Raw genomic sequence first — 12,500 nt, forward strand, 5'->3', positions numbered from 1 at the left:
GCATTACTGTCACGCAACTATTCACAGTCGACACGTCACAAACTGTAAAGTGTGAAATCTCAACCACAGCTAACCTGGTTAGCAGGTATAGCGCAGACACATTCTCAGTGAAGACATTGCACGAAACCTCCATTTAAATATTGCGCAATTCTATGTCGTCTTGCTCGACATTGACACACAAACCTCAGGTACAGTATTTAACACATGTTCTGGATCAACGAGGACTCGTCCTTTAATTCGGCATCACAATGACCAGCAAAGTAGCCCGTGTAGCAACAAAACTTTACATTTCTGAAGGAATGTACTTCATTCCGTGTACAGACCAACGTACAACGCAGAGGAGGTAGTAAATAGTGCGAAGCGTCCCCCTAAAAGTATAAATGTTGCAGGAAAAACGTGTTGGTACAGGATTGCACTATTCCCGAATGAAATACAACACCTTTCCCACTCAAACTAAGTCACATTTGTTACTTTCCTGGGAATATAGATTTGCCGATACGCAATTACACATTGAATTGCCACATTCTTCAATGCGGTTTGGCGCAATCTTCTCCCCATTCCAGTGCGAAAGAACACAGATAGCAAACAATAACAATGTCGGACAGTTGACACCTCAACGACGTGAGGCTGCTTTACCTGCAGCTCGGCCCGCTCGACATCCCAGTGCGACCTCTCCACCTCGTAGCGGCCCCACTCGTGCTGGAGAAAGTGTAAAATCCCCGGGATGTTGTACTGAGCCCTGGCCGCCTCTCCGCCCCCGACGTCCCCAGTCTGCGGAGCTTTAATAATATTCCCACCGCTGTTGTTGAAGAAGACACCGGGGCCCGCCTGTTCGTCCATGGCAGGACCGGCCGGGACGCTGTGGCTTCGGGTGGTTCGGTCCGGTAGCCTGCCCCTCAACCGCTTCGGTAGAATATCCTCCGGAGGGAAACCTGGTCCATCAACCGGTCCTCTCTTAGCTGGCCGACTACACAACTCCTGTCTGAACCAGCTGTCAGATGATGGGACGACCGTGGAGCTCCAGGCATCCACACACACACACACACACACACACACACAGGACTTCCGCTCTGGAATTTCAAAATACAACCTTTCTGCACGTACAGTACAGGCCAAAAGTTTGGACACACCTTCTCATTCAATGCGTTTCCTTTTTATTTTCATGACTATTTACATTGTAGATTCTCACTGAAGGCATCAAAACTATGAATGAACACATATGGAATTATGTACTTAACAAAAAAGTGGGAAATAACTGAAAACATGTCTTATATTTTAGATTCCTCAAAGTAGCCACCCTTTGCTTTTTTATTAATAAGGGAAATAATTCCACTAATTAACCCTGACAAAGCACACCTGTGAAGGTAAAACCATTTCAGGTGACTACCTCATGAAGCTCATTGAGAGAACACCAAGGGTTTGCAGAGTTATCAAAAAAGCAAAGGGTGGCTACTTTGAAGAACCTAAAATATAAGACATGTTTTCAGTTATTTCACACTTTTTTGTTAAGTATATAATTCCATATGTGTTCATTCATAGTTTTGATGCCTTCAGTGCATGCGCGGAGTTTGCGGGGGGGGCAGGGGGGGCACTGAGGTATATGGTAGCTGAGGGTAATTGCATTGTTTCAAAAATGAGTGGAATAATTACTTCTGACATAACCAGATATTTTATAAATACTTTAAAAACACAAAGCAACTAAATGGGGATAGGTAATACATCTGATTTCATATACTGCTTTAGTAAAAATAATATTTTTTCAGGGCTCTGGCTCTCACCTGAGACCATTGTCGACGCATATGCAGGACGCAAAAAACAATAATTATTTGCACTAGTCGGGGCATCTTACCGTGCCAACGTTACAATAAAGGTTGCCTAAATGCCATGTATATACATTTGCTGTCAGCTTACTAATTTAATGCGCGTTTTGTGTAGATTTGGACTTTGATACGTTTTATTCCACTTTGTTTAAACGGCAAAGTTCACCTCGTTCACCTGTTTGGAGCTGACTGGTGAATGGGACGCGTGTATAGGCCTGGCTGGATACACCGGGACTCTGTTTGTGGATCTACTGATCGCTGTGGATGACTTGTTTTCATGTCATTGGATTACGGCAAAATACTGATCTGTTTTCTTAACGGTTTATGGTGCGATTGCGCTTGGTTTCTGTTTGGAGAGGCATCTCAACAGACTGGAGGTCCAACACTGATTGTTCACTGTTAACCTACACGTTAGTTGAATTTAAGTGTCGGGGCATTCTGCCACCGTCTGTCTATTGTGCTCCAACACAGCCGTGCCCACGGGCCTCAGTTTGGTTTGAGATGTGCTGGGGACAGAGACGCATTCGGAGTTACATTTCCAGAAGTGCTGGGTACAATGACGCATACGTTTTTTTCTCTTTCGCGCAGGTCAGGTTTAATGTACGTAAACAATGACCGATGATTACCAAATTTCTCTCTAATATTGCTCCTCATAACCACGGAAAACTGTCAAAAAATAGAACCCAAAGTCCAATTATCATGGACGCTATCTGACATTTAGCGTTTCTGCTTCACATTTTCAGCAGGGCCGCGGAGCAGCTGTTGGTTGACTCCCCACGGTTCTCATGGGCTTTATAAGTCCTAACATGAAAAAGCTTAACGTGGTTTAATATACCTAAACAACGATCAATCATCAACACAATTCTGGTTAGATTTTTTTGACAGTTTTCAGTGGTTACAAGGAGCAATATGAGAGACATTTGGTAATCATTGTTTAGGTACAAGGTTTTTCCTCGCCATAGCCTGTCAAGTTCTTTAGACAGGCGTAAGTGATCATTTCAAGATATGGCCATGATACATTTGGGGATCGTTGTTGAGGTACATTAAACCACGTTAAGCTTTTTCACGTTAAGCAGAACAGCGTTGTGAACAGAGAAGCGTGCAGCCTGCCCTGTGGGGACGGAGATTGTTGTGGATTTTTTGCATCTGTCGCTCGAGAATTATATTCGTTATGGACTTCTTTTTATAACTAAATTGAGCTCGAGGTTTTAAATTGTTACAATGTAAATTCAAATCTGCTTAAAAAAAATAAACCTATGTTTATTTAGCATGTTTGTTTTGTCCATATGTGATCGTGCTGTGTTCCCCAGGTCTCGAATGTCAAACTCCGCCTATGCTTCAGTGAGAATCTACGATGTAAATAGTCATGAAAATAAGGAAACACATTGAATGAGAAGGTGGGTCCAAACACACACACACACACACTCATCACAAAGACACATACACACTCATTATCACACATAAACACTTATTAACACACACACACACTCATTATCACACATACACACAGACACACACTCATGATCACACATACACTCATTATCACACATACACACAGACACACACACACTCATTATCACACATACACACAGACACACACACACTCATTATCACACATACACACAGACACACACACACTCATTATCACACATACACACAGACACACACACACTCATTATCACACATACACACAGACACACACACTCATGATCACACACACACACTCATTATCACACATACACACAGACACACACACACTCATTATCACACATACACACATAATCACACATACACACACACTCATAATCATTATTACACACACTCATTATCACACACACACTCATTATCACACACACACTCATTATCACACACACACGCTCATCACACACACACACTCATTATCACACACACACACACACACATACACACAAACACTTATTATCACACACACTCATAATCACTCACACACACACACACACACACACACTCATCACATACACAATCATAATCACACACACACACATGCGCACACACACATACACACACTCATAATCACACACACAATCATAATCACACACACACACACACACACTCATCACACACACACACACACACTCAGCACACACACACACACACACACACACTCATCACACACACACACACACTCATCACACACACACACACACACACACACACACACACACTCACACACACACACACACACACACACACACACACACACACACACACACACACACACACACACACACACACACACACACTCAGCACACACACACACTCATCACACACACACACACTCATCACACACACACACACACACACACACACACACACACACACACACAAACACACACACAGACACTCATAATGTCACACACACACACACACACACACACTCAGCACACACACACACACACACACTCAGCACACACACTCAGCACACACACACACACACACACACACACAGACACTCATAATGTCACACACACACACACACACACACACACTCAGCACACACACACACACACACACTCAGCACACACACTCATCACACACACACACTCATCACACACACACACACACACACACACACACACACACACACACACACACACACACAGACACACACATAATGTCACACACACACACACACACACACACACTCAGCACACACACACACACACACACACTCAGCACACACACTCAGCACACACACACACACACACACACACACACACACACAGACACTCACACACACATTCATCACACACAAACTAGTTTGTATCGGTTTATTAGACCTCTAATGTTACACGATGACCTAATCAGTACATGTCGGCCATGATTTCTTTAACCATGTTAAATCATCACCAGAATATTCAGAGAACTGATTCATCATTTCAGTGTTAAAACGTCTATTTTTCCCGCCAGTGAAGACCTCAGCTCTCTGAGAAAAACCTTTATTTTGAAGGCACGTTTTTCTAATCCAACATTGGCTATAGCAGAAACACACTTGACCATAGACTGTACACACTGACATCAACCCGGCCAAGCCCCGCCCACTACCGCACATTCTCTCACGCCACTGGCTGATCAAATGAATGGCAAGACAATTATCCAATCAGAGAAGAGCGTGCAGTAAAATGCCAAACGCCTACGTTTTTTGTGATTCAGACTCAAGTTCATGATGCATTTCATTACAAATGGATTGTTTGTAGAGGAAAAAAAAAACATTTTCTTCATGCACTGGTGAATATTGGAGATTTTACTTTATTTTCCTTAGGCTACAAGAAAATATATATTTTTTGCACTACTCTTTACCTAATATATTTACAATCCATCTGCATGAATTAAATATGTCAACAAATATAATGCCCCCCAAAAAAAAAAAAAAAATATTTAAAAAAGAAGAAGAAAAAACAGTGAAAAAGCTTCCAAAAAAATCGCCAAAAAACACTGTTAGATGCATTATATTATCAAATGTCGTGAAAAGAAGTGCATATATACATGGAGCATGCCCCCCTCTCTCTCTCTCTCTGATCCCTCTCTCTCTCTCTCTCTGGGTCTCTGATTTTTGACCCTCTGAACTTACCGTTGGAAACGCCTAGCGTGGGACGGGACGGCTTGACATGGGACGCTCCAGGCTGCAGCCATACAGTCCTCTCTCTCTCTCTGTCTCTCTCTCTCTCTCCCTCTCTCTCCCTCTGCGTCTCCATCCTTTGATTGGACCGCCGGTGATTCACGCTCCGTCTGCGGCCATGCGCTAATCAGCTGATGCGCCACAGCCGCCGCCTCTATTTAACCCCTGGTCCGAGTTCAGACCGCGTGCTCAGCTCGATCTTCTTATCACACACACACACAGTCGGTCAGTAACACACTCAGTCAGTCACACACACTCAGACAGTAACACACTCAGTCAGTCACACACACACACACACACACACACACACACACACACACACACACACAGTCGGTCAGTAACACACTCAGTCAGTCACACACACTCAGACAGTAACACACTCAGTCAGTCACACACACACACACAGTCACTCAGTAACACACTCAGTCAGTCAGTCACACACCGTCCCAGAGGAGCACCGGGACCATGCCTCCGTTTGATAAGACCCAGGTGCAGAGCAAGCCCTTCAAACAGAGGAAGAGTTTCGGTAAATGGCCGCGAGCACGGCGACACAGATGGGAGTTGTAGGTTTCTGGAAACCGTGGACAACTCTAAAGATGTTTTGTGTTTCTGTGTGCAGCTACGAGGAAGCAAGAGGTGGCGGGAATCCGGTCCAAGTTCCCCAACAAGATCCCGGTAAGGTGTGTGTGTGTGTGTGTGTGTGTGTGTGTGTGTGTGTGTACCCGTTTTACTATATTCGTGGGGTCCAAACACCAGGGACTACAGTATACTTGTGGGGTCTGCACAGCCTTGTGGGGACCAAAATGCTGGTCCCCACGAGTTTAAAGGGCTGTTTGAGGGTTAAGACTTGGTTTTAGGGTTATAATTAGGTTATGGTTAGGGTGAGGGTTAAGGTTAGGCATTTAGTTGTGATGGTTAAGGTTAGGGTAAGGGTTAAGGTTAGGCATTTAGTTGTGATGGTTAAGGTTAGGGTAAGGGGCTAGGGAATGCATTATGTCAATGACAAGTCCCCACAAAGATAGTAATACAGACCTGTGTGTGTGTGTGTGTGTGTGTGTGTGCCTATATATTTTTTGTTTTTTTAAACTAACAGGCATTAAATGTGTTTCTGTCTATATATCCAATGTTTACAGGATTGTCCCAGGTTAACACACACAGACACACAGACACACAGACACACACACACACACACACACACAGTTTTCTGTCCTAACCTGTACCTGATTGTCCCAGGTTAACATACATGCACACACTGTCCTAACCTATGACCGACTGTCCCAGGTGGTTATAATGTGGTTTTTCTATAATCTATGACTGACTGTTTGTTTGAGTTTAGTGTATTTATGAAAGGGGACAGTGCAAATTAATAAAACTTGTGATTTCCCATGGGTTTAAAAAAAAAGCCAGTTTTCCAAAAGGCTTTTTATTTATATATATATATTTTTTTTTCATAAATAGTGTTAATGCTGACCTGTATGTGTACTGCCCATCCAGTGGTTTAGCTGCTCAGCAAAAGACATATATGTGTTTTTAACTGTCTGATGTGGTTTTGGGATTGAGTTCCACTCTCCTGACCCTCCGATGGACCAGGCTGACTGACTAAAATCCAGTGCTTCTAGAAAAATGTGTGTTTTTTGTGATTTTGTTGCGGGCAAAAACACTTTATTATGCAGCACGTTTTCTTAAAAAATGCGATGGAATATGCGGGATTTTTATGCAATGAAATTGTGGGAACTTGCAAAAAACTGCAGTTTTGATGAAAAAGAGAAATGTGATTTTAATTTTTTTCCAACATCCAGCTTTTAAATGCAACATTTTTCAACTTCCTGCTAAGATATATGTATGTATGACTTTTTTTTTTTTTTTTTTTTTTTTTTTGCAATGAAAATCCGGGATTATGAAATCCTTCAATGTTTGTTTTGCGTGGAAATCGGCAGTTTATGCGGCAAAAGTGCGTCATACTTGGAAAAAAAATTTGAATTTTGAGATGCATAATCACGTGTTTATTTATTTTTTTATCTCTTCTGGAGGGACTGATTATAACCTTGGACAGTCGGTCATAAATTAGGACATGAAAAACCACATTATAACCTGGAAAAAATTAATTGCCGATTTCCGTGCAAAATATGCAGGCCTTGCATGATTTCATAATCCCTGTATTTTTATTTTCGTTGCAAAAAAGTCCCATAATATATCTTGGCATATATTTTTTTATTTTTTCTCTTTTTTCATCAAACAGCAGTTTTTGCAAGTTTGCGCAATTTCATCGCATACAATTGCATAAATATCATATAGCATATTCCATCGTATTTGTTTTAAGAAAATGTGCTGCATAATCAAGGATTTTTGCCCCGCAACAATCGCAAAAAAAAACTCGTTCTCAAACGTGTTTTTCTGGAAGGACTGAATAATGTGGTCTTTCTGTCCTAACCTATGGCTGGTTGTCCCAGGTTATAATGTGGTCTTTCTGTCCTAACCTATGGTTGGTTGTTGTCCCAGGTTATAATGTGGTCTTTCTGTCCTAACCTATGGTTGGTTGTCCCAGGTTATAATGTGGTCTTTCTGTCCTAACCTATGGTTGGTTGTTGTCCCAGGTTATAATGTGGTCTTTCTGTCCTAACCAATGGTTGGTTGTCCCAGGTTATAATGTGGTCTTTCTGTCCTAACCAATGGTTGGTTGTTGTCCCAGGTTATAATGTGGTCTTTCTGTCCTAACCTATGGCTGGTTGTCCCAGGTTATAATGTGGTCTTTCTGTCCTAACCAATGGTTGGTTGTTGTCCCAGGTTATAATGTGGTCTTTCTGTCCTAACCAATGGTTGGTTGTCCCAGGTTATAATGTGGTCTTTCTGTCCTAACCTATGGCTTGTTGTCCCAGGTTATAATGTGGTCTTTCTGTCCTAACCAATGGTTGGTTGTTGTCCCAGGTTATAATGTGGTCTTTCTGTCCTAACCAATGGTTGGTTGTTGTCCCAGGTTATAATGTGGTCTTTCTGTCCTAACCAATGGTTGGTTGTTGTCCCAGGTTATAATGTGGTCTTTCTGTCCTAACCTATGGCTGGTTGTCCCAGGCCTATGGCTGGTTGTCCCAGGTTATAATGTGGTCTTTCTGTCCTAACCTATGGCTGGTTGTCCCAGGTTATAATGTGGTCTTTCTGTCCTAACCTATGGCTGGTTGTCCCAGGTTATAATGTGGTCTTTCTGTCCTAACCTATGGCTGGTTGTCCCAGGTTATAATGTGGTCTTTCTGTCCTAACCAATGGTTGGTTGTTGTCCCAGGTTATAATGTGGTCTTTCTGTCCTAACCAATGGTTGGTTGTTGTCCCAGGTTATAATGTGGTCTTTCTGTCCTAACCAATGGTTGGTTGTCCCAGGTTATAATGTGGTCTTTCTGTCCTAACCAATGGTTGGTTGTCCCAGGTTATAATGTGGTCTTTCTGTCCTAACCAATGGTTGGTTGTCCCAGGTTATAATGTGGTCTTTCTGTCCTAACCAATGGTTGGTTGTCCCAGGTTATAATGTGGTCTTTCTGTCCTAACCTATGGCTGGTTGTCCCAGGTTATAATGTGGTCTTTCTGTCCTAACCAATGGTTGGTTGTTGTCCCAGGTTATAATGTGGTCTTTCTGTCCTAACAATGGTTGGTTGTTGTCCCAGGTTATAATGTGGTCTTTCTGTCCTAACCAATGGTTGGTTGTCCCAGGTTATAATGTGGTCTTTCTGTCCTAACCTATGGCTGGTTGTCCCAGGTTATAATGTGGTCTTTCTGTCCTAACCAATGGTTGGTTGTTGTCCCAGGTTATAATGTGGTCTTTCTGTCCTAACAATGGTTGGTTGTTGTCCCAGGTTATAATGTAGTCTTTCTGTCCTAACCTATGGCTGGTTGTCCCAGGTTATAATTGAACGCTACGCGAGGGAGAAGTATCTTCCTCCGCTGGATAAAACAAAGTTCCTGGTGCCCCATGAACTCACCATGACTCAGTTCGTCACCATCATCAGGTAAAGTTCAACTCTCTTCATTGCATTTTGTTAATGTTTTTAGTCTGACATTATGGGATGGATCACTACAGAGATAGACCTTTTAGTTAAAGAGTAAGATCCTTTTTAGTTTAACATGAAACGGCTCCGAAATCACCATCACCAGACTCATGTAAATCAGGACGTTTATCATTTTAAACACACTTCATTCAAAGTCGACCGAAACTAAATAATCTCAAAAAGCCGTAGTGGTTCATCTTTCCACTGTTCCAACAATCACCACTCTGGTTTGGATGAAATAAACCCTTAATTCACCCATTTACATGTGGAGATATGCTGGCTTTATACACTCTAAAAGTCCTGATTATTTACATGGAGTCTGGTGGAGATATGCTGGCTCTATACACGCTAAAAGTCCTGATTATTTACATGGAGTCTGGTGGAGATATGCTGGCTCTATACACGCTAAAAGTCCTGATTATTTACATGGAGTCTGGTGGAGATATGCTGGCTCTATACACACTAAAAGTCCTGATTTACATGGAGTCTGGTGGAGTTTGGTGATGGTGATTTCGGGGCTGTTTCATGTTAAACTAAAAGGATCTTACTCTTTACCTAAAAGGTCTATCTCTGTAGGAATCCATCCCATAATGTTGTCAGACACTTATAATAGAAGAATAATAATCTGAGTCTGTCAGCGGCAAAAATAATAATGAGTCTGTCAGCGGCAAAAATAAATGTTCCCATCAGGACACAAAAAGATGCGAAAATAAGGTCCAGGTTGGAAAAATACCAAAATTACTTTCCACCACTGCTAAGCTTGTAGAACTGTGAGTCCTTAATCTCCATTCGCAGGTCATTTCACAACTTAAGTTTGAGTCTGCATACTAACATTCTTGTCAATATGAACACAATAAATAAAAAGCCTGTAATTGTGAATGGACACCGGATACATCGGAGTCTGTAAATACAACAATAGCCTACCCACATGAATGCTAAATCTGCAGGTATGTGAAGCTGCTAAATGTCTGCAGGATGTCCCTTGTTAAAGGGTAACTACAGTTTTTCTTTTTTTCAAACTGGACCCTATGTTTCTATGCGTTTGTCTAAGTGACTGATGGGAACAACAGTCTCTGACATTGGTCCAGTATTAAGAGAGATCTCTGCAGTCGGCAGCAGAGAAACAAGCTACGATGTGAGTTAATGGTAATTGTCCAGCTTGTATTTACTTTCACTAAAGTGCTTGTTTTGCCGCTGACAGACTCAGATTATTATTGTAAGTGTCTGACAACATTATGGGAAGGATTTCTACAGAGGTTGACCTTTCTGTTAAAGAATAAGATCATTTTTTATTTTTTTTTTTATAAACATAAAAACATTGCTAAAGCTAGACCCACCAGACTCCATGTAAATAATCAGTGATTTTAGCATTGTAAAACACACTTCATTCAAAGTCGACAGAAGCAAAATAAAACTATGAAAAGCAGTTTTGGGTCTTCTTTCCACTTTTTCAACTCTCACAACTTGAAATAAACAAAGTTTACTGATTTTACATGTGCCAATACGCTGGCTCTATACGCGCTAAAAGTCCTGATTATTTACATGGAGTCTGGTGGAGATATGCTGGCTCTATACACGCTAAAAGTCCTGATTATTTACATGGAGTCTGGTGGAGATATGCTGGCTCTATACACGCTAAAAGTCCTGATTATTTACATGGAGTCTGGTGGAGATATGCTGGCTCTATACACGCTAAAAGTCCTGATTATTTACATGGAGTCTGGTGGAGATATGAGGCTGTCTGCTTTGCTAGCGCGACTGAAAGCAGTTACATACCGGACGTAGCCCACCTGGCGCGTACAAATGTGACCTCATGAGATCGCCGTGACTATACCTGCGCTGGTGCTCGAGACACTAGCTGCAGTCTTCTCCTGAACAGCGGTGGCGCTAATGAGCAAATGCTACCGACGCTGCTCTTTCTACGGACTAGAAGAAGAAAAAGGTAAACAACGGCAGTACTGGCAGCAGCGTTGCCGTCAATGCTTCGATGTGATTGGGTGAGCTACTTCGTCGGATCGAGCCTTTCATTCACCATAAAAGAGCTCCTCTTAACCCCGGTGAGTTTACCGGAGAGACCTGCAGTCACTCGGAGAGTCCTGGCATCACGTTGTCGGCGAACTCATTCAGGCTTCCGGTTCAGATCCACTTGTCCGTGCGACGCTTCTGTCGCTTTTTTTTTTTTTTTTTTTTTTTTTTTTTTTTTTTTTTTTGTTGCTTTCAAAAACTATTATTCCAATACAGAAAACATACAAACATAGAACATTAACTACATACCAACATGGAAAAGGGGGAGCGTGGAGTTTACATCAAAGAGGTTGAAAGAGTCCGGATGGCTTTCTTATACGTCAGTCCTTTTTTAAAGTTTCAAAATATAATTTCATGTCATTTTTAAATTGGTGAATATTCGGTTTGCTGTTAGACCATTTACATTTATGGATATAAAATTTAAAATGAAAATATGGCATTTATTCAAAATTTCCTTCATAGTAAAAAAATAATGTTACTACTTTGTAATCTTATCTTAAAACCACACGATACATAAAATACATCCTCCACATCAATCCAGAACAATCTGACATAAAAACATTCACAAAACAAATGTGCAATTGTCTCTGTGACAACCCCACGAAATGTGCAGGATTCAGAAAGTTCAGGTTTATATTTCTTTTAAAATTTGATTTGTTGGGTAGATGCAATGGACAATTTTGAAAAATACTTCCTTTAACTTTATTACTAACATTTATTATAATAGGTCCAAATCAAATTCCAATTGATATTCCCAAAGTGGTTATTCCAATAATGTTTGCATCGAGCATCTGTGGGGCAATGTGTCCTATGTCCTGTGTTCCTATGGGTGACGTCAAGCGACTTCAACGCTCTTGCAAAGCATTCTGGGAAGGCGGCGCTACATTTGAAAAAGATGTTGCGCGTCAAGAAGCTGGCCCGATGCCCAGCTTTATGCAAATGAATCGCGTTCGACGCGACTAT

At 41.7% G+C, this 12,500-nt stretch overlaps 2 protein-coding genes across 4 annotated transcripts in view; one reads left to right on the forward strand and one right to left on the reverse strand.

Moving 5' to 3' along the window:
• Nucleotides 1-998, reverse strand: part of LOC114551546 (striatin) — an 84,596-nt gene extending 83,598 nt beyond the window's left edge. The window contains exon 1 of the mRNA XM_028572570.1: nucleotides 637-998. Within this exon, the coding sequence (XP_028428371.1) occupies nucleotides 637-840 (204 nt within the window). The 5' untranslated portion in view covers nucleotides 841-998. The remainder of the gene's footprint in view (nucleotides 1-636) is intronic.
• Nucleotides 1-12,500, forward strand: part of map1lc3c (microtubule-associated protein 1 light chain 3 gamma) — a 15,380-nt gene that overhangs the window by 748 nt on the left and 2,132 nt on the right. The window contains exons 1-4 of one of the 3 annotated variants that reach the window (XM_028572572.1): nucleotides 5,750-5,784; nucleotides 5,905-6,004; nucleotides 6,098-6,153; nucleotides 9,367-9,473. In XM_028572572.1, the coding sequence (XP_028428373.1) occupies nucleotides 5,944-6,004; nucleotides 6,098-6,153; nucleotides 9,367-9,473 (224 nt within the window). In that variant the 5' untranslated portion in view covers nucleotides 5,750-5,784; nucleotides 5,905-5,943. Of the gene's footprint in view, nucleotides 1-5,749; nucleotides 5,785-5,904; nucleotides 6,005-6,097; nucleotides 6,154-9,366; nucleotides 9,474-12,500 lie in introns of those variants that run through there. The other 2 variants (XM_028572574.1, XM_028572573.1) reach the window with 2 other exon arrangements.

This window comes from Perca flavescens, unplaced genomic scaffold, assembly GCF_004354835.1.
Source record: "Perca flavescens isolate YP-PL-M2 unplaced genomic scaffold, PFLA_1.0 EPR50_1.1_unplaced_scaf_15, whole genome shotgun sequence".
In the NCBI taxonomy this organism is placed as follows: Eukaryota; Metazoa; Chordata; class Actinopteri; order Perciformes; family Percidae; genus Perca; species Perca flavescens.